This window comes from Colletotrichum lupini, chromosome 5 (genome assembly GCF_023278565.1).
Source record: "Colletotrichum lupini chromosome 5, complete sequence".
Lineage (NCBI taxonomy): Eukaryota > Fungi > Ascomycota > Sordariomycetes > Glomerellales > Glomerellaceae > Colletotrichum > Colletotrichum lupini.
Window position 1 is genome coordinate 5,765,536 of NC_064678.1, and position 23,467 is coordinate 5,789,002.

Consider the following 23,467-nt stretch of genomic DNA (forward strand, 5'->3'; position numbering starts at 1 on the left):
TCCCCACAAGAGCATGTCACTGTTTGTATCCGTCTCGATACCCTGTTAGGCTTTGGCAAGACATTACAGTCGGAACTAGTCTGGGTCAAGCACCGAGAAGGTGGTTCTTGAAGAATACGAATGCAATTTGGTCTGTTCCTGATCTTTGGGCTGTTGGCCAGAAATCTGACTTGAAATCTCCAATCCGCTCAGCATCAGGCTGTACGAGTAGTAAAGATAAGCGCCAGGGCAGCATACACTGAGTACGGAATCACCCAACATCACACTGTGGAAGCATAGGGGGTGGATCTTTAACAAAATAGTAGACGCATAAAAAACACATTGTCGCAACCTAGACTACAATTCCGTTCTCCCATCACCGATGTCTATGCTGAGCAATCGCCCCCCTGAATGGATAGCATACCTTGATGGCAAAATAGTACATATACGTTTGATCCATGATCGAAGCAGTCCCCGATCGTCCCAAACATGGCATTTCGTGACCCTTGACCGTTCCCACGCCTATGCCTTTAAACCTTTGATTCGAGTTTTCGACGCGCCTGCTGATGATATTTGTCCGCCCTGTGGCAGTGATGCCCGTGCAAGTTGTGGCTTAAGTACATCTTGTCAACCGTTCAACCGAGCATTCGTCGTATTGGTGTTGTCGTTTAGCAGGTGACGTCCTGAGTGGCCTTGGAGTTCATAAGAAGGGCAACAATCAAACCGTAAAGACCTAGAGACAGTCATGTCAGTAAAGAGCGCGTTACAAGCGGGGTTGATGTAGCGTACCCAAGACTTCGGCGAAAATGAGAATAAGAATCATGCCGACGAAGAGACGGGGCTGTTGAGCAGTTCCACGGACACCAGCATCACCGACGATACCAATGGCGAAACCAGCAGCAAGACCAGCAAGACCGACAGAGAGACCAGCACCAAACTGGATGAAACCAGTGTAGAGGGCCATCTGCTGCTGAAGGCCGTCGGAGATAAGCACGGAAACGACGAGACCGTAAATAGCAATGATACCAGCCATAATGACGGGAACAATGTCTATATGATGATTAGCAAATGTCGATGCAGCTAGACCATGCATGTATGGCCGTCGATTGTGGATGCTGGTTCGTACTCTTGACGATCAGGTCAGGGCGGAGGACACCCATAGCCGAGATACCGACACCGGACTTTGCGGTACCGTAGGAGGCACCCAGGCAGGTGAAGACAATGGCGACGGTGCAACCCATGGCTCCGAAGAAGGGCTAGAGCGAGTTAGCGATGTCGTAGACGCGATATCGAACGATGCCCAAATGGCTCATCCCAGGTAGGAAGGGGGCGACGTCATGGATCGATGACTCGGTAGGCACAGGGAGGACGAACCGCATAGACGGGGCTGTGACATTATCGCGTTAGCAGACGAGCTTCAGAAACGTAGTACAAAGCTGTTCGCGCAAGTTGGGCATCGAAAATGATGGAGTTGGGAGCTTCGATTGATGGATAGGAGCTCGTCAACGGGGGCAAACAAGCATGTTGTTGACGTACCAAAGCTCGGAAGGCATTTTGGCGGTTTATGTGGATTTTGACTGGCTAAAAAAGTCGAAGAAGACGTCGAGACGAGTCGAAGTTGAAGGAAATGCGGCGGCAGCTGGGCTGGGGACGATTGCGGTGATGATTGTTGGGGCGGGCGATGTTCGATGCTGCGTCGGCGACTACTCGAGATGAGGTGTGCTTGTTAAGATCTCGTTTCCAGGTTGGCCTTCTGGTTGGTTGCAAGGTTTTGCGGCGCGTTCACAGCTCCGTGCCCTTACGTAATACAAGGAGGAGGCGGTGCCCGGAGACCGGCTAAATGTGGTCTCCGAGGTGGCTGGCTTAGAGCTGCAGGAGCCAGGCCCCACTTTCCAACGGAATCTACCGTCGAAATTTGGGGAAGTGGGATATTTTTTTTTTCATCGGCTTGAGTTTGAACACTTTGGATCTTCACGTTCACCACCGTACTTTCACCGATCTTTTATCTCACCATCAGGGCGAGCCAACGCAAGGAACCCTGCACCATAACATCGGTAAGTTCTTGATACCTCCCAATTGCCAATTGCAAATAGCTGATTGTCTCCTGCAGACATCACTCGACACCTTACATCCTCAACAATGTCTGAATCCGCTGCCTGGCCCCTTGCCGACGATGCTCTTCAGCAAGAGCTCCTGGACATGGTCCAGCAGTGCCAGCACTACCGCCAGCTGAAGAAGGGCGCCAACGAGGCTACCAAGACCCTCAACCGTGGTGTCTCTGAGCTCATCATTCTCGGTATGGCCACCCCGACTGTTGTTGACGAAACAATGCTAACTTTGCCGACCAGCTGCGGACACCAACCCTCTCTCGATCGTTCTCCACCTTCCCCTCCTTTCTGAGGACAAGAACGTCCCCTACGTTTACGTTAAGTCCAAGACCGCTCTTGGCCGTGCCTGCGGTGTCTCCCGCGCCGTTATTGCTTGCAGCATCACCTCCAACGAAGGCTCTGAGCTCGCCGGCCCCATCCGCGCCCTCAAGGACAAGATCGAGAGACTCGCCATCTAAGATACCCCCGACGTAGGATAATGGGCAGTGTATTATGATAAATCTTGGGAAATGCTGAAAAATGGTTTGGAATGGAAAAGTCTGAATTGTTGATAGGCGTCGACTAGCCATTCTCGGGTCCTATTCTCTCCGTGGTATCTGCTACAGTGACGGAACGCAAGGTAACTGGCTGCGAAAACAGCTATGTGAATGCGCCTGTCTGTAAGTGGACTCCTGCGAGTTGGTGTGGTCCAGAAAACTGTCAATTGATGATTGTCGAAAACTCAAACTCCTAAATATGCAATGGCCACAATTTGTGCATTTAGCGGTGCTTGACTCGGGACGAGCCAGTGGGGGAACCTGCCATCTACAATGGAATAACAACTCTACCTGAAGAGCAAGTAAGGCGGTTTCTTACTTTGACTACCCACGCTACCTTGCTTGCTTGCCTTATCTTCGACGATTGGATTGTCGGTGAAGACGCGAAAACGAATGCAGACCTGGCGTCTAATAGCAGACTGAACCACTCATCGGGCCGGTGTCTTAGGCGTGACCTGCGCTTGCTGTCTCAGCGACTCGCACCTGGCCCAGCAGATGCACACTGACGTTACACCGCGGCCCACCACCCATGTCATAGCTACATGCACGATTTTTGGCCCGCCATCATCAGCAGTTCGTGTCGCGCACAACGTCCCATCCTTCTCTGCATCCTCTTTCCACGCCGCCAATGTTGTCATTGCGGCCCAGCATAACTAATAATTCTTTCGTGCATTCTTGGGTGAATCTTTTGGCCTGTCTCCTCTCCTCATAGAATCTCCATTTCTTCTCGCGCATTACGTTAATTCCGAATCGCATTCCGGACCGCGCTGAATCGCAAGATGCCCGGTATCGCTCGCAAGATCATCATCTGCGCCGCGGTCGACGGCCTTATCATACAACCATTTGTGACCAAAGGACAGCGCCCTGCGCAGCCGGTCAGGATCAAATATGGCGACGCATCAATAAGTTCTGCTCCGCGAGAGCAAATTCCCGACCTTTCTCAGCCAAATTCTTCCTTCGAGGCCTTCGGCGTTATAGGTGCGGCACCCGAGCTTCTAGCTGCACTCCATAATTGTTGTAGCTTTGGTGTTAATTCTCGGGAAATGCAGGTTTGATCACAGTTTCCCGTCTCAGCTATCTTATCACGATCACTCGGCGCCAGCAAGTGGCGCAAATCTGCGGTTTTCCGATCTATGTCGTCACCGAAGTCGCAATTACCCCGTGCGCATCGCAACAAGAAGCTGGAGAAGCTATCGCCAAGACAGTCCTAGAGCTTCAAGATCGCACCACAGACAAGGACGCCAACGATAGCGACAGCGATGACTATATCGAGCTCCCAGCAAGCGGGGATGAAGTCGAAGACCCTGCGCAAGAAGCTAAAGCCGACAGCGACAAGGATCTCGAGACTGTAAAGAGTACTGTAGCGAAAGATGTTATCGGAAGGAGAGGAAGCTACGGGAGGTTCGCGCAGACCTGGTTCAGCAAGAGCGGATGGACGCAGGATCAGAAGAGATCAGCAGGCTGGAGCGGAGCCGCGCACCAAGTACGACGGTCCGTTGACCACAGTCCAGTCAAGAATGCTCCTCCGCGGCCATCTGTTGACGAGGTTAACGAACCAACAACGGCATCCACACTTCTGCCGAAGCTTCTGCGGATGACCCAGATCTTTTACGGCTCATCTAGAAGCTTCTTCTTTTCTTACGACTTCGATATCACGCGGCGTTGGTCGAGTCGTTCCCATGCTCAATCCGATGAGATACCTCTTCATGAGCGCGTGGACCCGATGTTCTTCTGGAACAAGAACACATTAAAGCCATTTACGGAGGCTGGAGAGGATGCTTTGTTGCTTCCGCTCATGCAGGGCTTCTTTTCTCAGAAGAGCTTCGTAGTAGATAGCAGCCCTCCTCAACACGACGAAGGTCTCGGGGATTCCGTGGAGCTATCGACCATGAGACAGCCCGAAGCTGAACCATCTTCACCCTCACCGGAAGCAGTCCGTGACTCGATTGATCTGCGCTCTACCGAAAAGAAGTTTTTGTTGACAATAATCTCGCGGCGTTCGACACAGAGGGCTGGTCTCAGATACTTGAGACGAGGCATCGATGAGCAGGGTTATGTTGCCAATGCGGTTGAAACTGAGCAGATTCTTTCGAGCACTTCCTGGGACAAGCCTTCAAAGATTTACTCTTTTCTTCAAATCCGGGGCAGCATTCCGCTATTCTTCACACAGTCGCCGGTCTCTCTCAAACCTGCGCCAGTCATTCAGCACTCGCCCGAAGCCAACTATACTGCGACGAAAAAGCACCTGGAGCGGCTGAAGTCAGAATATGGGCTTTTGCAGATTGTCAATCTCGTTGAGAAACATGGCGTAGAAGCAACTGTCGGCAATCAGTATGAAAAGACAGTGCAGCGGTTGAACGAGGAAGAATCGAAAGACCAAGATGACACCGTCGGTTTTGAATGGTTTGATTTCCATTCAGCTTGCAAGGGAATGAAGTTTGAGAACGTCAGCCAGCTCCTCGATACTCTCCGCGACAAATTGGAAGGTTTCGGAAGCACCGTGGAAGAGGCTGGTCAAATCACTGCAATACAACATGGCGTCTTGCGCACAAACTGTATGGACTGCCTCGACAGGACAAACGTGTGCCAGAGCTCGTTTGGAAAATTCATGCTCGAGTCTCAGTTGAAAGCTGAAGGCTATGATCTTGCCGCTCAAGTCGACCAGCAAACGCAGTGGTTCAACACGCTCTGGGCAGACAATGGTGATGCTGTGTCGAAGCAGTATGCATCTACTGCGGCCATGAAGGGTGACTACACAAGAACGAAGAAGAGGAACCTTGGCGGCACATTGAATGATCTTGGCCTTTCGTTGACCCGGTACTACAATGGGTAAGATGTTTTGGTCTTAAAACTTTTTTTCTGTCATATACTCTTGCTAACCCCAAACCTAGAATGGTCAACGACTACTTCAGTCAAGCTGCCATCGATTTCCTTCTGGGCAACGTGAACTCCATGGTCTTCCAAGAGTTCGAAGCTGAGATGATGACAAAAGACCCTGCTGTCTCGATGCTGAAAATGAGGGAGCAGGCTATCGAGCTTTCTCAAAGGCGCGTCATTTCTGATGAAAACGAAGAGTTCATGGGTGGTTGGGTCCTCTTCAGCCCGCATCAGTCCGACTCCTTGCGGGCCATGCCCTTTGAGGAGGTGGTACTACTTCTAACGGATGCTGCGTTATATCTCTGCCGATTTGACTGGAACATGGACAAGGTCTCTTCGTTTGAGCGGATTGATCTAGCCCACGTTGTCGGTATCAAGTTTGGGACATACATCATCTCGACAGTCTCTCCCGGGCAGACGGACGAGATGAAGAATGTTGGCTTCGTTGTATCGTACCAACCAGGCAAGAACGACGTTACGAGGACGAATACCAGGACCTTTTCGAACCTGGGCATTGCAAAGACCAAGACGGATGCGGCCCCTTCGGAGCAACAGCAGCAGAAGCAACAACAGCAACAGCCTCAGTCTGCCTTGAGCAGCTTGCTGGGTGGTGGGCGCCCCAAGGCGCCGCCAGTGCGCAAGCTCGCTTTCAAGGCCCCGTACTCTCAGTCATCCGCCGCCGTGACGGGCGAAGAACCCAAGCTCAGCGAGATCCAGCAGGTTGTCAGCATTTGCGCAGACATTGAGCGGCTGGCGTTCCTGAGTCAGCCTGGCAAGGAGAAGCCGGGCACCGAGAGCATAATCGAGAAGGGCGAAATCATTTCGCTAGAGGAGGCGAGGCAAAGCACTGGGCTGCTGGACCACATCAGCTACTCTCTGAAGAGGCTCGTCTGGGCATGAAGTGGCTTTTTCTGGCACACACACGCGCGCACACATACACTATTGTTGCTTTTCTGGCGTTGTTTGTTCTTTGCTTTAGGGTTTCGTTGCGCGATACAGGTGCATTTGGTAGCGCATATTTTCCAGAGGGATTGGGTAGTTTAGAGACTCGGCGAGGCGGAACCAGACGGAGTCATTGGACTCGACCTTTTCCCACCGACAGCCCGGGAACACGCCGTCCTTTTGGGGCTTGTTGACGAGAGTGTGGTCCATGAGCCACTGCATGGGGTACTTTTTCGACTCCTTGCCGACGGCTGCCTCGGAGTAGCTCCCGGGGCTGTCGACGACGAGGAGCAGGGAGCCGAGGGGCACGGTGGCGGTCAGGTTTAGGAGGAAAGCGGTGGTCTTGCCGATTCCCGCGGCAGTGTAGAGCTCGTTGAGGGTAAATAGTAATGTGATGAGTAATGCCTCTTTGCCTATCGTTTGAGAGAGCTGGTCCCGTGACATCGCGAGGGCGTCGAGGTGCGAGAAGGAGGAGGAGAGCCGCGCCGCGGGGTCCACGAGGGCTGCGGCGGTGGCTTGGGCCTCGTTTGCGTACCGCGAGGCCGGGGGCGGGACCGTGAGTGCGGCGTGGAGCTTGGAGACTACGGGGGCCCAGGGGGCGGCGTCGAGGCAGGTGATTGTGCCTTTTAGGTAGGCTGGCTGCTGGGAGAGGTAGGCTGCTAGGGCAGCTAGTTCTGCGGCGCCGCCGCCGATGGAGAGGATCTTGATTTCCTTTTTGATTTGTGTCGTCGTCTTGGGGGTGACTGTGGTGTCGGCCTCGGTTGGTTCCGAGGCGGGTGGTGGAGGGGTGACGGCATCGTCCTCCGCTGCGGGAGGAACTTCCTGATCGTCGGTGGAGGGAGGGGAGGAGGAGTTCTGATCCCGGGGCGCATCACCCGTCCTGTCCTCGACGATCAACTTTTGAAGGCCCTCGGCTGCTTCAGCTACCTCAGCGCCAGCCTCGTCTTCAGCCTTCTTGACCTGAACCTCCAGCCCCTCAAGGTGCTCCGCGATACCCAGCAGGACGACAGCGTACGCCAGAGCGCGGGTGGGACTCCACCTCGCAGCATACGCATCCAAGCTCTCGGGTTTCGCAGAAGTGAAGGCGGCGTCAAAGTCGCGGGCGTAGAGCGCGGCCTTGACTTCTTGCAGGATCGTGGCCAAGGCGGGCGAGGCGAGGACGGGTTGGAAGGCGGAGGCGAAGGAGGAGAGGAGGCGTTGCTGGTGGACGAGGGGGAGGGCGTCGACTGCGTTTGCGTTGTCTGCAGAAGACGACGATGCCTGGCCTTGAGATTCCGGTTGAGCTTTGGGCTTGGCTTTTTGTTGCTTTGCTGGCTTGCCCGTGGTCTTTTTGGAGTTTGCGGCGTTGTGGGATGTGTCGCGGATGTTGTGCTCGACCTTCATTTTTTTACCCATGGTTGCAGAGGAAGTGAAAGTCTTGTCGACTTTCTTGAACTGGCGTATACGTTTGTGAGGCTATGGAAGTTGTGAAGTCAAGATTTTTGTAATGGAGGGGTAAAAATGGAGGGGTAAAAATGGAGGGGTAGTTGTGATGAAGAAAAAATTGAGTTGAGGGCGAACTTTGGGATACTGGCTTCCGAGTGACAGCTGCAGCTCACTGTGTTCTCTTCTACTATTCAGAAGCACAAGATCAGATTGTCACGATACAGCTGTTCAGTCTCACGTTGATCTGATATCTCCAAATCGTTCACTTGCGGTCGTTGACGTTGGGTGAGGCGAAAACTCAATCGGGCAGGATCCACACCGCCCGCTTTGAGGTTAGTGCACACTGAGCGACCTCATATGAGCCGTTCACTTGGATGTGAAGCTCATGATGAGATCTCACAACACCCATGAGACATTGCTCATGTAGTTGCTCCATGAGAACAAAACCTATTACGAGTAAGAAAGCTCGTTAACGCTGAGTAAAGATCAGCCTCACTATCTCAGATGCACCGCCAAGAGCAAGCTCGAACTCATTGCGCCGCCCGAACCCATACGTCTGCCAAAGCTTGGTCAGCGAAAGGAACACAAGGCCCGATTAGCCACGGCCAGTGTCCGAAGTTGCACCGTTGAGGCTAAACTCGTTTCACTCAAAATAAGGCAAAGCATGGCTCTCGAAATCTCGATAATTTCGAACCCGAAACCACAGAATTTTCCGCACCTTCTCCCGCTCAATCTCGACCAACAACGGCGTGGACGGATACACGCTGCGTGAAGCGGCGGATATGCGGGTGGAGAGGCTTGATGTCATCCGCAGGGAAGAAGGGAGCTTGGGCCTGCGGCCGCCTTGATTTGCGCGGATAAATACGAAACTGGCCGGATCCCAGACGGATGGCCCGTGCTCACCGGCTCCGGAGGGGTGGCACATCGCCTAGAAGAGTGTGAGTAGGTCTACCGTCTCGTACGGCGTAGAGAAAAGCATTGAGGCGCCGAACAAAGTAGATCGTGGTGTTGAGTGTCTGCGGCATACATTCAACCGGCACCGAGTACCGCGTTCTGAGACGTACCAAGGGGTCGAGAAAACGTGAAAACTCGGTCGAGTTATCGACGTTTGGTCGCATATTCACATCAGGCAACCCAGCCCACCTGGGCATCTTCTATTGAGTGCGTCTTGACGTACTCTGCGGGATTCTACCGCGCTGACCGTAGAACGCCCGCGCTGGCCTGTCCTAACCTTGACATTATCAACGGATGTTGCGCATCTCGATGCAAGACGGCGCCCGCCCGTAGAGGGGCCGGAGGGGCTGCATTCTGATGCTGCTGCGTCTACAGGCAGAAGAAGGCCGCAGCCTGCGAGTCGGCCCTGCGACCGAACGGTGAAATAGAAAAAAAATTGATAGGGGACACGAAGAGTGTCATCATGCATTCAGGGTCCACTGACATGACTGGATCTGATGCTCAGCAAAAGAAGGGAAGCCAGGCGATGCCAGGGTGGTCCAGGTGGTATCGGAGGGCCAGAGCTTATCCGCGTCGCCGGCTTGAAACAACGCGAGCGAGAGAACTGGAGGCGACGGAGGCGTAGTAGGGATATTTTCGGCGCTTGGCTCTCTCTGGGCCATCTGCTTGGACGAGGCTTTAAAGTCCGGCACGCGCTGGGCCTATGGCCGACGGCGACGCAGCATCGTGAGTGAATAAAATAGCGCGAGGCTACTGGCCGGAAAGACTGGAGAAGCGATAGGGTGGGCCGGAGATACCCAAAAGATGCAGCCATCTCCACGGATTAGTCAAGATCCTCCAAGGCGAGCCGATGTTGCCAGGTCGTGGCAGATACCGAAAGGGACCCAGGTGAATCGTTGTGCTATGTGGGCATTATGACGACAGACTGTCTCCATGATCCATAGATATTGTTGTTCGCACGAGTCAATACAGGCAACGAGCGAGCTTCTGGAAGGAATCGAGAGTCAGTTCATGGGGGTGAGATACGTCACAGCCAAAAAAAAAAAAAAAAAAAATTGTGATACAGTTGATATGGCCTTTGGGTGCTGAGTGAGGGTGTTCCCATGGCGGTGGACTTGCTACTGGTGCAGTGTGCAGATGTGGTTGAACCTGGTGCGCCGAGTGCGGTATGATTCGTCGAGATGGGATAGCCCGGACACCGAGGTCGGGACGCGGCAGAGAGGGAATCGCAAGTCGAAGGTCGGACATTTTTGCCTCACAGGGGTTGCCGGGTGAATTGGAATACCTATGGTAGTAGTACATGGAAGCACGTCGACCACGGACGGGTAATAATGAGAGTGAAGAGTGCGGTCTACGATTGAGCCGACAAAGCCCACCAATACAAGGGCGAGAAAGATGAGTGGCTAGACGATAGGAGGGGCAAAAAAAAGCCAGAAGAGGCCAAGAAGAGGTGGCAGCAGATGGGACAAGTCGACACCAGTCAGTCAGCCCACAGCTTTTTTTTGCCGGACGACGAGGTTGTTGAGACTTGAGACGAGCTGAAGGCGCTGTGTACCGTTCCCAAGGCCGAAAACTGGAGATGCGACAAAAATGGAAGAGATGCGGGACACGTTGGAAAAACCCCCACTCCATGTGATTGTGAAGATGGATGATGGATGATGATGATGATGGATGGTGATGGGCGAGGGGGGAAGACACCGAAAAGTGACATGAGTGACTTTTACTTAACCAACCTAAGGCATGTAGCGAGTGAAGTATCTCTTGCCGTTCCATGTTCGAGGTATCGTGGCAGCTGAGGGCTGAGGTAAGGTAGGTACTGAGATGAGGTTGAGTCCGGGCATCCCGCCAAAAAAAAAAAAAAAAAGCTCTCAGTAAGGCCAAGCTACCTTGGCTGAGGTACCTTACCTTAGGTACTGTACAGACAGAGCTCCAAGCGAGCCAATGTACCTCTTCCGCGCTGGCAAGGGGAGTGGCTACCTACAGATACCAAAAGTAAGTAGTGCTTCCTTACCTCAGCTATTTGGAAATGCGAGGTATCTCCAAGTATCGTAGCCTTTGTGGAATTCCAAGGTATCCAAGAAAATGGAAGTGCAAGATGGACATATCACATCAGAGGAATCCAATTCACCTCTGTGCCTGGAGTGGGCAGCAACGAATCCCCCGGCAACAAGCATCCCACCGTGTGGTGACCTCCTCTTCCCAGTGGCTTGTCTCGTCTGGTGTCGTGTTGTTCCCTTCTTGAGAGAATCCGGCCGCGGCGTCAGTGGTCTGTGCCTGGTCCCCCTTCTGCCCCTCCACCCCTCCACCCCTCCATGTGCCCCCCCCTCTGGTCCTTGTCCACGCCCACGTCAGGTCCCCACCGGATGCTCAATAATTACCTTCCTGGCCGACATACGCAGTGACGGGACTGCTGAGGTACGCTCTGAGGCAAAAGGTTGCTGCTGTTTTGTGTCGGAATACCTGAGGTACATTACCGCCTCCTCTCCCACTCCTTCCCGTTCCTCTACTTTTGTTCCATCCTCCTCCTCCTCCGACGTCTCCTTTAAATTTCCTCCCTCCTTCACACCACATTCTCTTCTTCCCCTGACCGAGTTCTACATCAAAAACTCTTGGAAGAAAATCAGACATCATGGGTTACACCGAACAAGACTGGAAGGCGATCAACACGATCCGCCTGCTCGCTGTGAGTTTCATCCGCCCGCCAGATTTTTACCCCGCCTACACGCTTCTTCGTTGAGGATTCGTCGTTACCCCGCCATTGAGACCACCACCACCATCCACGGTGCTGCGATCATGTCATCTAGCACCGAGCTCCTTGGCCGGCCTCAATGAGCTTTCCGTCGAGAGCCTCATCGTCAATCTATGTTTGGACAAGAAACTGACCGAGTCTGCGATTCCCAGGTCGATGCCACCTTCAACAGCAACTCCGGCCACCCCGGTGCGCCCATGTACGTATTCACTCACACTACACGTATTTCACGATGGAATCGGGGCACAGAAGCTTACCAATTCATTTTCTAGGGGTATGGCGCCGGTCGCTCACGTCCTGTTCAACAAGTTCATGAAGTTCAACCCCAAGAACCCCAACTGGCTCAACCGTGACCGTTTCGTTCTCTCGTAAGTTGAACCGCCCGAACATAGCTTCCAATTCCCGAATCGAATATCTTTGGCTAACCTACCATCAGTAACGGACACGGCTGCATGCTTCAGTATGCTCTCCTCCACCTCTTCGGCTACGGCGTCTCCATCGACGACCTGAAGAAGTTCCGCGTAAGTTTGACAATGACCCAACAAGTGAGGGAATGAGCCATTTCCTGACAGGCTCTACAGACGGTCGACAGCATCACCCCCGGTCACCCCGAGGCTCACGACACCCCCGGCATTGAGGTCACCACTGGTCCTCTCGGTCAGGGTATCTCCAACGCTGTTGGTCTGGCCATTGCCCAGGCTCACACCGCCGCTGTCTACAACAAGGACGGCTTCAGCCTGTCCGACAACTACACCTACACCTTCCTTGGTGATGGTTGCTTGATGGAGGGTGTCTCTGGTGAGGCCTCTTCCCTGGCTGGTCACCTCCAGCTCGGCAACCTCATTGCCATCTACGACGACAACCACATCTCCATTGACGGTGACACCAACGTCGCCTTCACTGAGGATGTCGTCAAGAGATACGAGTCTTTCGGCTGGGAGGTCCTCATCGTCGATGACGGTGACAACGACCTCGACAGCATCGAGAAGGCCATTGCCAAGGCCCAGCAGTCCAAGGACAAGCCCACTCTCATCAAGCTGAGAACCACCATCGGTTTCGGCTCCCTTCAGCAGGGTACCCACGGTGTCCACGGCTCTCCCCTCAAGGCCGACGACATCAAGCAGCTCAAGGAGAAGTTCGGCTTCAGCCCCGAGCAGTCCTTCGCTGTTCCCCAGGAGGTCTACGACCTCTACAACAAGCACGCCGCCGAGGGCGCCGCTGCCGAGGAGGAGTGGAACAAGCTCTTCGCCAAGTACGGTGAGAAGTACCCCAACGAGGCCAAGGACCTCAGCCGTCGCCTCAAGGGCGACCTCCCCGAGGGCTGGGAGAAGTCTCTGCCCGTCTACACTCCCGCCGATCCCGCCATTGCCTCTCGCAAGCTGTCCGAGACCGTCCTCCAGAAGATCCACCAGATCGTTCCCGAGCTTGTCGGTGGTTCCGCCGATTTGACCGGCTCCAACCTTACCCGCTGGAAGGAGGCTGTCGACTTCCAGGCTCCCGCCACTGGCCTCGGTGACTACGCCGGTCGCTACATCCGCTACGGTGTCCGTGAGCACGGCATGGGTGCCATCATGAACGGTCTCGCTGCCTACGGTACCATCATCCCCTACGGAGGTACCTTCCTCAACTTCGTCTCCTACGCCGCCGGATCCGTCCGTCTGTCCGCCCTGTCCCAGATCCGCGCCATCTGGGTTGCCACCCACGACTCTATCGGTCTTGGTGAGGACGGCCCCACTCACCAGCCTATCGAGACCCTCGCCCACTTCCGCGCTCTGCCCAACAACATGGTCTGGCGCCCGGCCGACGGTAACGAGACCTCCGCCGCTTACTACGTCTCTTTGACCTCCAAGCACACCCCCTCCATCATCGCTCTCTCTCGCCAGAACCTGCCCCAACTCGAGGGCTCCGTCATCGAGAAGGGTATCAAGGGTGGATACGTCTTGCACGAGGACCCCAACGCCGACATCACCCTCGTCTCCACCGGTTCCGAGGTCTGCATCTGCGTTGACGCCGTTAAGTACCTCAAGGAGAAGCACAACATCGCTGCCCGCGTTGTCTCCATGCCCTGCACGGAGGTCTTCGACTCCCAGTCCAAGGAGTACAAGCTGTCCGTCCTGCCCGACGGCAAGCCCATCATGTCCGTCGAGGTCATGTCCACCCTCGGCTGGGAGAGATACTCCCACGAGCAGTTCGGTATCAACCGCTTCGGTGCTTCCGGTCCTTACAAGGACGTCTACAAGGCAAGTTTCTCGTTCCGATCTAAGTACTGTTCGTCAGTCAATCTAACCCACTCTATAGAAGTTCGAGTTCACCCCCGAGGGCATCGCCAAGCGCGCGGTCGCCACCGTCGAATTCTGGAAGGACGTTCCCAACGTTCGCTCTCCTCTCAACCGTGCTTTCCAGCAGATCATTTAAAGCGGTCATACCTAGGGTAGAAATTGGTTAATTGGCGATTGTTCTTAATTTTTTTTTTAACGCAATGACGGACGTTTCACGGGGAAAATGAACTCGGTATATAGAGAGACCGTCAAAAATCCAAAGATTATGATTAACGCGAACTCGCGCTGTCCTGTACGCCTAACCCACCCCATACCGTAGCCTGGTTTGGTTTCCGTATCGGGTCCTCCATGTGACCGTGATCTCGTTGCTCGTAATCCTCATGAAAGGACCATATATGCCCTGCCCCGACTCGAACTTCCCAGGCCACGACATCGCTATCGCTTTCCTCTGGGCATCGTTGACCTTCCACCAGGGACATCCTTTGCCCCATTTTTTTACGATCTGACCATACTCTCCTCCATCGTCCTATTGATATGTGAATGTGTGTGTGTATATGTGTGTTCAACGACCGAGACCATCCGCGTCGCCCGTTCCTTCTTCGGCGACCCATTCTCGTTGGAACTCCCTGCCTACCCTCTCGAGTCTGCCCGCGGCGCGGCGCGCTTCCATGGCCTCCTCACCCGTCGCCGCGACCACCACGCCAACCAGCATCGGCGCCGCGTTCTCTGGCTCTTCGCCTAGCTTGCCCGTCTCAGGTATCGCTCTCGCTGACGCCCCCGCTGCGGAAGATGGCTCTGCTATCGGGGCAGCGCCGGCGACACCCGAGGATACGGGTCTCGACGAGGACTTTGACGCTGAGGGGACGGAGCTCTCTCCGCCCGAGTTCGGCAGGGCATCGGCGCCGTTGAGGAAGGAGGCTAGGACGACGGGACTGCCCGGGCCGTGCTCGACAATGATGCGCTGGGCGGGGCCGAGGGAGAAGCGGTTCGCGGCGGCATGAGCGGTCAGAGAGGTCGTCGTCAGGGAAGTGAGTGCCTCGAGTTGGGATTGGGAGTGCGCCGAGGTCAAGATCGGGTTGAGGGCGCGGTCTGTTAGGTGGAGGGCCAGCGACGGATGTTGTGAGGGGAGGGAGGCCATTGTTGGCGATGGCTTGTGTTTTGTCGGGTGGGTGGGCGTGTGTATTGCGCCGGTCGGGAATGAAATCTTGTGGCTGATCTGGAAATTTGAGACGGAGACGATCTTATGCCGAGAGAGGGAAATGAATAAAGTAGAGAGTTGCGACGGAATTGGGTAGAAGATCAGCAAGTAAGGTAAAGAAGGAGGGACGGGAAGGAAGAGAGACGGCGAGGCTTTGGCTAGTCGGGTAGGCGGGCGGTTTGGCGCGGGCTTGTGGGCTTGCGGCGGTAGTGGTGGTGGTAATGGTTCGGCGTGAGGTAGTTTGCAGCACCCTGTTCGCACCCGTACCCCGCCATTACCCCGCCAAATGCCGTGCCCGACGCTCAGAGGTGGAACTCTTCTACCGCCCGTTGAGAGATAATTACGCTGTATCTTTAGCACCATTACCTATCTTCCGCCTGCATTCAGATGAGACCCCCACCCAAGAGATTACCGGGGCTATTTCTGAAGAGATGTGATAGGAAAGCGGGCTCGTATGACTGTTGACGATAAAGAAACGAGGGGGCATCTGGTGGGAGGAATGTGTCATGGGACTTTGCTGTGACGCAATGTCGAAGCTTGGTTCGTGCAGCATTACAAGGGACCCTCTGTGCCTCCGTCCTGTGCGTCTCCAGAGGATAGGCCTCAGCGGCTGGCCCTCGTTCTCGTTGTCCGCTTGACGTCGGCAGACTTTGGGGCACTGCCGGTACTATGACGCCTCTCACGGTTATTCGTAGCCGGAGCGGCGACACTGCCAGACGTCTTTGGCGAAGACCGATATCCGGACCGTCCATCCAGGCTTCGCCGGTGGTGGGAGGTTCGAAGACGGGCTGCCGCGGACGAGGAGAGGGGCTCCGCAACCCAGGTATCCGCCGTCGTCTCGATGGATGGTTTTTCAGCGGCTACGGAGGCTCGAGGGGCAGGATCTGCGAAGTGAACCGTCTTCTGACTCCGACGAGCCGTCGGTGTTCCCGGCGCTGTTCCTGACGCTGTTCCAGGCTTCTCCTGTCGAGATTTCTGCGTTGAGCGCATGGCGTCTTCTCTTTCCGGTTCCTCGCCTATGGTGGACAGCTGATGAGCTGCGACTATAACATCGTCGTCGTCTGAACTTGACGAGGGGTCTTCGGATGCCCGGTTTCGAGGCTCGGCTAGGATTGTAGGTTGCGTTGTGGCCGGTGCGGACTTCGGCTTCTGGCGAGAACGCCTGCGCCTGCTGCGTTGTTGCTGTTGTTGCTGAGGCTCGTTTGCGTTGGCCGCGTGGATATCCTCCCCGCCAAACAGGTATCCGAGCAGGTACGCATCTTGGACTTCGGGGGGTTGGTGGTCCCAGCATAAATGATTGGTAAATCGCGCATCGTGAAGTTTGGCTTGATTATTGGGACATCTGGAGACTCGACACGTATCTGGTTCTGGAGTCAGAGAGAAGTCGTACGTTGTCGAAAGGCCGAAGCGGCCTGGTGGAACACTTACACATGTGTTCCTGACAATATGGGCCCTTGCGGTATCGAGGCCTCACGCATCCCTGCCGTCTACAGACGGCATGCTGAGTGCAGTATCGTGATTTGGACCCTGGATCGCAGACTCTCTGGCAGCCGGGAGTTTGACAGCGAGCGTCAGGCCTTTCGGCATCGCTGGTGCCTGCGCCAGCATTGCTGCTCGAAACACACTGCCCCATGGCTCCTCGCCGTCGCTCCTCTGTTCCATTCCTCCAGCACAAGCTGAGAGGATGGACGAGAGTTGAGCAGGACATGTTCTGGAGAACATGTCAGCTCTCAACATGCTTTAATGTTCGAGCTGCATAATCGTGCTTGGGTCGTTTGTTGCCGCGGCACCTCCAATCATCTTGAATTAGCCAAGTCGTCCCTTGTAGAGCAGGGCGGACGTCTTTCAAAGGAACTAACGAACGAGACGCTCACCCCCCTCTAGCCCCCTTGCCCCCTGGCTCGATGCGTTCCCGCGCTGGCAGGTAGACAGGGTCCTTCACTGGGGGCCAAGATGCAACTTGCATCCATTTCAGACGCTGGGTCGGTGCCAACTGGATATCAGCGCAGTTGAAATGAGGGAGAGCTTGCCAATCAGGCGGTGCCCAAGGGCAAAGGTTGGAGCGATTGGGACACTGAGAAGGCGATGTAAGGCGCCAACGCATTGAAAGACGACGGCTGGGTGGGCCAAAGGCTGTGCAGGGGGATGGAGGGTGTTCGTCGCGTCGGTCAGACGGCAGGAGGCCCGCTTGGGAACATGTTGATTTTTTGCTATTTGTTGCTGCGATGTATGCATCTCTTCATTCGATAGCTTTCATAAGAACGGCATGAACGGCATGATGTTTGGCTTTGGGCGATTATTGCATCTTGATGACCACCAGTGGCGAGACGGTGTTAGTGAGATCGATAGATGCTGGGAGCAGAACAGGTGCAGTATCTTGAATGGTTCTGAATCTCGATAGACCAGCGTTACAGAGAGAAAATACTATATCTAATGAAGGAGGGAAATGGTTTCTGGGAGGATTTAAATCTTATCACGGAGGAAATAATCGGTTGTTGGAGGTTGGAGTATTGTTCGATTTTGTCCAAACGGCAAGAAGGGAGTTCATCGGAACAGGAGGGGTGGCCCCTGTATGTTTAGCACACTCCACGCATAGCTATTGCGCCTGCCTTCGTCATTGGGGGGGCCCCCTGTCAACCACAAACACTACGGATGAGTGCAGGTGGAATGTGGCTTGTTCTTGACACGAGTGGACAGCTAAGCTCCTGGGCTCGAGGCTGAAGCGCTCAAACCGCATCAAACATCCAACTTTACATTCCGCATTCACGACAACCTCTTCGTGACAACGTTCGGCAACAGCACCTAGAACTCACTTGATTTCGCTTCGCAACAAACCCAAGCACTGTTGCCTGCATCATGGCCGACGCTGAAGAGAAGGCCAAGGCCGAAAAGCTCGCCGCCGCCAGAAAGCGAGTAGGTTTACTTGCGGTGCGACCACCATCGGTCTAATACTCACAGCTTGCTAGGTGGAAGAATTGAAAAAGAAGAAGACGAAGAAGGCCGCTGGCTCATCCAAGAAGGAAAAGGCCGAGCCAACAGCGGCAGAACCCAGCGTCTCGAAGGACAAGGACCCCGAAGCCGAACCCACGACACCCGCCGATCCTGCCACCGAAGACACAAAAGAGGACGAGAAGGAAGCTACGGAAGCTATCGCGGAGCAACCAGCATCGCCAACTGCATCTCAACCTTCGCTAGCCCAACAGTCCAAGCTCCGTTCTGCGTCCTTCCGACAAGGGTCCGTCTCCGCCGGCAATGGTCCTCTTTCGCGCAGCGCCGAGGCTCCTGAAGGCGAGACCGCCACCGATATCTATCGAAAGCAGCACGCTCGGATAGAGGAGCTTGAGAGAGAGAATAAGCGTCTAGCCAAGGACTCCACCGATGCGGAGAGGAGGTGGAAGAAGGCCGAGGAGGAGCTGGCTGATTTGCGTGAGACTGAGGGCGAGAGCAAGGGCGGTCCAGACAGCCAAGTCGAAAACCTGGTAAGCATCATATTATACGACCATGCGCCCTTAAAAGTTTGCTAATAAAATGCCAAACAGAAATCCGAGATCGAGGCCCTTCAGCGCCAGAACTCTCAGCTCCAGCAACAAGCTTCCCGTGCAGGTGGCCGTCACGGATCCTCGCCATCGGTATCGATGTCTTCTCCCCCAGCCGAGCTCGAGGCTCAGCTTGCCTCCAAAACCGCCACTATCGAGTCGATGGAGATTGAAATATCAAAGCTCCGCGCACAAGTGGATCGTCAGACTAGCGGCACGTCCTCCGAGAAGGAGCAGATTGCGGCTCTGGAAGAGAAGCTCGCGCGATCTGAAAAGGCCGCCACTAAGGCACAGCAAGAACTGACTGACTTGCGGAAGAACCTCGACCGTACGGCGGAAAAGGCTGTCCGTGAGGGTAGCGAACGCACGAGCGCAGAGACAAAGCTCCGCAGCTTGGAGCACGACCTCGCCGACTCGATCGATGCCAGGCTGGAGGCAGAGAAGAAGGCCGACGGCCTGGAAAAGAAGGTTACGACGCTGACCACGCTTCACAAGGAGCAAGACACGCGCACCCAGACGTTGCGGAAGGAAAAGGAGCGCGCCGAAAAGGAGGTCAGCGAACTCAAGGCGCGGGTTGAGAGCCTCGAGAGCGAGAACACGAGGTTACGGAGCCGTAAGTCCACTGAGGGCGGTGGCGGCCTGGATGATGACGGTGTCGATGAGCTCGAGAACGAGGAGCGCCTGCGTCTCGAGAAGAAGGTACGCGACCTCGAAGCCGAGGTATACGAGCTTCGCCACGGGCATTGGCAGGAGAAGCGCCGAGAGCTCAATAGCCCCAGCTTCGAGAACGTGGACCTTGGCGGGAGCCGCGGCACGTCGCCATCAGCGCAGAGGAAGCAAGCAGCCGGCGGTGGCATCGGAGACTTTTTCCAAAGTGGAATCAATGCGCTCACCGGGACGGGAGATGACGAGCTGCTCCTCGACGACGACGATATGGACTTTGACGAGGACGCGTTCCGCCGCGCGCAAGAGGACGACGCGAAGAAGCGTATCGAGCGCATCAAAGAGATTAAGCGCACGCTCAAGAACTGGGAGGGGTGGAGGTTGGACCTTGTCGAGAACCGGCGGGGCGGATCCGAGGGCGTGGGTGATGTGTTTGAGGTCTAGATTTCATGTCTAGATGTTCCTTTTCTCTCTTTCCCAGGGCAGAGTCTACTGCCAGCTTCTGCTTAAGATGCCGAGAATCTCTGATTTTTTGTAGACTTCAATGTCCTTTGACGCCTTTTCATGGAGTGCCTTTTCCTGCGGCTTCACACGCTTAGGAGGAAGTACTCTCGACAAGAAAGCGTTAAAATACCTTGGATTCGAGTCAAGGGTGAAGTAAGATTTGACGGCTCATCTCTTTCCATAGATACGAGGGCCTTTTGAGCCCGTGGATATGTAAGAGTATAGGTAGACGAGAACTGATATCCAAACAAAGTGTATTTCAATGACCGTCATTGAAATGGATTTTCATCATGTTGCTAAACATGATCGAGTGCCTGGAAATGCAGCCCACCCTCGTCTTGCCTTCATCTACCCCTTTTCCTCATGTAGAAGTATCCTTTGAGATTGCGCCTACGCCCTCTTTGTGCACAGAACATCTGTTGGTTTCCATTACCTCTGAGTACACTACCACGAGTGCCCAGACGAGTCGCGGAGTTTTACATGGACTTCGAGCTGGCAATGATCGTCACTCGTGCATCCTGCAACCACACCCCTGCCTACCTTGGTGTTTTGCCTCAGGCAAAAGCCACATGTGACAACGCGTTCCTAGCCATTTCTTTCTTCGCAGGGTAAAAACATGTGCAGCTTCCTTTTTTCGGGTCTCACGCGTAAAGCACCCAAACTTACGTCATCACCATCCACGTCCCAAATAGTCTGTGGTAACTCTAATGTATTACAATATATTGCAAAGAGACGAATTAAGTTGTTATTGAAGAGGAGAAGAGAAGTTTCATCTTGATTTATGGGGGTTGGAGGATGCCATTTTATCATCAAAGGTCATCCCGTGTCTATGGTACTACACACTTAAAAATGAATAATCGTTCGCAATACAAGGTAATAGAATTACAAAGTTGTTTTCGGTGCTGAGGAGAACCTGAGAAGCGAAGGGGGGAGGCGTGAGTTGAGGAGGAGGAGAGGGGAAATGTACAATCTACCATTTGCCGTCAAAAAAAAGAAGAGGGTGGAAAATAAACTCCGGAAAAACATATGGTATTTCTCTTCCTTTTTTTTGTTCCATCTTTCTGGTTTTCCTCTGCATAACGCTCTGCGTAGCGAAGGGGAGGGGGGATATCAAAAAGTAGTCGTCATCGTCCTTGGGCTTTCTTCGCCACCGTAGAAAGCCGTGGAAAAGAAAAAAAGTCGAGTGTCGATTATCCCGTAGAACGCCTGTTTCCCCCTTTCTGTTGAATTACCCATGCCGTTAAAACTATACACGGCGTCGTGTGACCACGGCCAAAGGAGACAAAACGGAATTGTATGGATCATAAGAAAGCAGTTTTCTGCCTAGAACGCCTCGTCGATGCGTGTGTCGTAAGAGTGTGTACGTGGTGTGATGGTTGGTGTGTGCGGGGAGGTGTCGAGTCGAGGACGCGGGGGTTCAATGTGGAAGCCTGGAGTATGAGTTGTGGCCACCGGGTGTTAATTTAGGGTGTGGTGGTGTGGTCGTAACGCCGTAACGGGAAGTTCGGGAGGAAGCTGTCGCTTTCGGGAAGAGGCGCAGGCGTTGCGTCTGATTGTCACAACATCGTGGCGGTGGGAGCGCCGAGTCCGGACGGATCGAGGTTCGTCCGCAGCGCATCCTGGAGCTCTGCAATCTGCGACATCATGGCGAAGCTGTGCTGGCCCTGTCTGTCGAGTTGCTGGCGCAACTCTTCATTCTCCATGCGTACGCGCTTGATCTCCTCGCGCAGCTCGTCCAGACCAGCGTCAGATCCCTTCCGGGAGCGCTTTCGCTTGTTGCCTGCGCCGAATCCAATAGCCTTGTCACTGTCACCGTCACTACCGGTTTGGATGTCTTCTTGAACCGTGCTGGAACCGTCGCTCGTGTGTACTCGTCGTAGATGCTCATTAAGGTTCTCTTGCCGTGAGAAGCCCTTTCCAGTATGACGCTTGCAGTTCGGATGGGGACAGTTGACCGTGTTCTTTGGACCGCCGTGCTTGCCGTGAACTTCGCGCTCGTGGCGGAGGAGGCCGCCGGAGTATGTGAAGCCGGGAAGCTTTTCGCAACCCTCAGCAGCGCATCGGTAAGGTCGCTCGTGTTTGTCCATGTGTTTGCTGCGAGAAGAAAATGGTCAGCATCATTACAAAGTGTCAAAAGCTTCAACGTTTGGTTGACTAACCTCCATTCGCATTTCCGGGTGAAAATTTGAGTCTCTTCCGTGCATCCCGGGAAAGTACAGTAGAACTTTCCATCAGGCTGTTTCGTCACCTCGCGTTCAGGCTTTGCTATGCACTTAACCCTCGACGTAGGAGTCGAGGCCTCGCCCTCGTCCTTGTTGTTTGATGGCAGGGGCTCGGGAAGCGCCGGAGGAAGACTCGAAGGTAGGGAGGCAAGAGTGGGAGGCGCTGAAAGATCGAGTCGCGTCGCATCTGGGACGCCAACAGAGGCATCGTCAAGACCGTCCGGCATTAGAGACCGGTCGTCGCCGAGCATCGAGGACGTCGGATTGTAGGAGGCGAGGTCCGGGACGTCGGACGCCTGGTATTGCCCAGTCTGATCGAGGACATGGTCGTGATCGTGATCGCCGATGGGAGGATACGAGCCATCGTGCATGAAATTACGGGGTTCGTAGACGACGCTCATTTTGACGGTTATCCTGTGAATGCTGGATGAAGCTTGTGATGGGGGAGAAATGATGATCTCGTGATCGTGAAAGAAGTCGCGACTCCCGGGTCGTTTGCTGGAAATCGCAGGGAAAACGACAAATAAAGATTCGACAAGAAAGATAAAGGGATCGCCGCAGTGAGGGTTACTGCGACTGCGGTTACTTGATAACGCGTCGCTTCGTCAAGCTTGCAGGTGATGAGCTCCGATGCTGCGAAAGGCAGAAAAGTCAGTCTGCCTGAAAAATCTGGCTGACGACGTGGAAGCTGGTAGCAAGCTGCGTCAGCCACATGGGCATGGATTTGGATTACTCAGCCATGATCCACGTGATCCCGGTCGATTTCGCCACCAGCCACGGTATCCACTCCTCGTTTGTTGGATGATGTGGCGCTGAAGGCAGAAGCTGGATGCTTGCACAGATAGCAATGAGGGAACCCACCAGCTTTTGAGGATATATGTCTTTAGCTTCTCTGATACAATCTTGATGGTACTTCAGCTTGGATGGGTTTTCATAGAATCATACCTGGAGAGATACCTAGAACATTATATGTTTGCCAGGTCTAGGCGGCAAAGCCTGTGACTCCATCTGGTTGGCGATGGTATCAAAGCCTTCGTCGAGATGCCTACCAAGGTGAGTCACAGCCGACGCATTAGGTTGGCCTCCAAGGCTGCCGGCGCAGGGGTCTGCGCATTTTGAGAATTCAGCTGTCTCGTGATCATCACCTAAAGCTCTTTCAGGTACTTGAGTATTTCGGAAGTGTTTAGCTCGAGATGGGATCAAGGACTCACCTGTTGCTTACGGAGGATTGTCCCAGAAGAGCTTACAGCCCCAGATCCACGATACCTCGACGGCGATTGGTAACACTTAGCGAAGCTGAGCCGCCTTAGAGTTAATATGGTGCAGGTATAGAAGTAGATATTCACACACAGCCTCAATGAGGCCGTTCAGCAGGTCAGCGTCAAGGTTCCAACACTGGTTGGTTATGACGATGGACAAATGTGTGATCCGAGGAGATGGTGAATAGGCTCAATGATGCCATCAGCTCTCACCGTACTACCTCTTGAGAGATGCT

At 54.3% G+C, this 23,467-nt stretch overlaps 11 protein-coding genes across 11 annotated transcripts; 4 read left to right on the forward strand and 7 right to left on the reverse strand.

Moving 5' to 3' along the window:
- Positions 1-647: 647 nt before the first annotated feature.
- CLUP02_11140 (V-type proton ATPase proteolipid subunit) lies at positions 648-1,532 on the reverse strand (the record flags this gene model as incomplete). Its single annotated transcript, XM_049290108.1, has 5 exons — positions 648-712; positions 769-1,029; positions 1,106-1,235; positions 1,354-1,366; positions 1,516-1,532. 5 exons carry the CDS (start codon positions 1,530-1,532, stop codon positions 648-650), a joined length of 486 nt encoding a protein of 161 aa, XP_049147253.1.
- Positions 1,533-2,118: 586 nt separating this feature from the next.
- CLUP02_11141 (ribonucleoprotein-associated protein) lies at positions 2,119-2,545 on the forward strand (the record flags this gene model as incomplete). Its single annotated transcript, XM_049290109.1, has 2 exons — positions 2,119-2,275; positions 2,328-2,545. The coding sequence occupies 2 exons, from the start codon at positions 2,119-2,121 to the stop codon at positions 2,543-2,545; spliced, it is 375 nt and encodes a 124-aa protein (XP_049147254.1).
- Positions 2,546-2,577: 32 nt separating this feature from the next.
- CLUP02_11142 (uncharacterized protein) lies at positions 2,578-3,261 on the reverse strand (the record flags this gene model as incomplete). Its single annotated transcript, XM_049290110.1, has 4 exons — positions 2,578-2,783; positions 2,836-2,891; positions 2,956-3,078; positions 3,131-3,261. 4 exons carry the CDS (start codon positions 3,259-3,261, stop codon positions 2,578-2,580), a joined length of 516 nt encoding a protein of 171 aa, XP_049147255.1.
- Positions 3,262-3,402: 141 nt separating this feature from the next.
- CLUP02_11143 (uncharacterized protein) lies at positions 3,403-6,400 on the forward strand (the record flags this gene model as incomplete). The annotated part of the gene is made up of 3 exons (XM_049290111.1): positions 3,403-3,601; positions 3,673-5,452; positions 5,515-6,400. The coding sequence occupies 3 exons, from the start codon at positions 3,403-3,405 to the stop codon at positions 6,398-6,400; spliced, it is 2,865 nt and encodes a 954-aa protein (XP_049147256.1).
- Positions 6,401-6,475: 75 nt separating this feature from the next.
- CLUP02_11144 (uncharacterized protein) lies at positions 6,476-10,532 on the reverse strand (the record flags this gene model as incomplete). Its single annotated transcript, XM_049290112.1, has 14 exons — positions 6,476-7,897; positions 8,003-8,051; positions 8,106-8,192; positions 8,268-8,314; positions 8,364-8,423; positions 8,586-8,795; positions 8,830-9,021; positions 9,069-9,214; positions 9,306-9,522; positions 9,576-9,635; positions 9,706-9,808; positions 9,886-9,942; positions 10,019-10,224; positions 10,350-10,532. 14 exons carry the CDS (start codon positions 10,530-10,532, stop codon positions 6,476-6,478), a joined length of 3,039 nt encoding a protein of 1,012 aa, XP_049147257.1.
- Positions 10,533-11,450: 918 nt separating this feature from the next.
- On the forward strand, positions 11,451-13,985 carry CLUP02_11145 (transketolase; the record flags this gene model as incomplete). Its single annotated transcript, XM_049290113.1, has 6 exons — positions 11,451-11,504; positions 11,723-11,769; positions 11,843-11,938; positions 12,007-12,091; positions 12,152-13,801; positions 13,869-13,985. The coding sequence occupies 6 exons, from the start codon at positions 11,451-11,453 to the stop codon at positions 13,983-13,985; spliced, it is 2,049 nt and encodes a 682-aa protein (XP_049147258.1).
- A 426-nt stretch (positions 13,986-14,411) lies between these two features.
- On the reverse strand, positions 14,412-14,987 carry CLUP02_11146 (uncharacterized protein; the record flags this gene model as incomplete). The annotated part of the gene is made up of 1 exon (XM_049290114.1): positions 14,412-14,987. The coding sequence occupies one exon, from the start codon at positions 14,985-14,987 to the stop codon at positions 14,412-14,414; it is 576 nt and encodes a 191-aa protein (XP_049147259.1).
- Positions 14,988-15,650: 663 nt separating this feature from the next.
- Positions 15,651-16,784, reverse strand: CLUP02_11147 (uncharacterized protein; the record flags this gene model as incomplete). Its single annotated transcript, XM_049290115.1, has 2 exons — positions 15,651-16,389; positions 16,522-16,784. 2 exons carry the CDS (start codon positions 16,782-16,784, stop codon positions 15,651-15,653), a joined length of 1,002 nt encoding a protein of 333 aa, XP_049147260.1.
- Positions 16,785-17,018: 234 nt separating this feature from the next.
- Positions 17,019-17,282, reverse strand: CLUP02_11148 (uncharacterized protein; the record flags this gene model as incomplete). The annotated part of the gene is made up of 1 exon (XM_049290116.1): positions 17,019-17,282. The coding sequence occupies one exon, from the start codon at positions 17,280-17,282 to the stop codon at positions 17,019-17,021; it is 264 nt and encodes an 87-aa protein (XP_049147261.1).
- Positions 17,283-17,903: 621 nt separating this feature from the next.
- On the forward strand, positions 17,904-19,690 carry CLUP02_11149 (M protein repeat protein; the record flags this gene model as incomplete). Its single annotated transcript, XM_049290117.1, has 3 exons — positions 17,904-17,960; positions 18,014-18,526; positions 18,587-19,690. The coding sequence occupies 3 exons, from the start codon at positions 17,904-17,906 to the stop codon at positions 19,688-19,690; spliced, it is 1,674 nt and encodes a 557-aa protein (XP_049147262.1).
- Positions 19,691-21,306: 1,616 nt separating this feature from the next.
- Positions 21,307-22,373, reverse strand: CLUP02_11150 (C2H2 transcription factor; the record flags this gene model as incomplete). Its single annotated transcript, XM_049290118.1, has 2 exons — positions 21,307-21,844; positions 21,910-22,373. The coding sequence occupies 2 exons, from the start codon at positions 22,371-22,373 to the stop codon at positions 21,307-21,309; spliced, it is 1,002 nt and encodes a 333-aa protein (XP_049147263.1).
- Between the last annotated feature and the right edge of the window lie 1,094 nt (positions 22,374-23,467).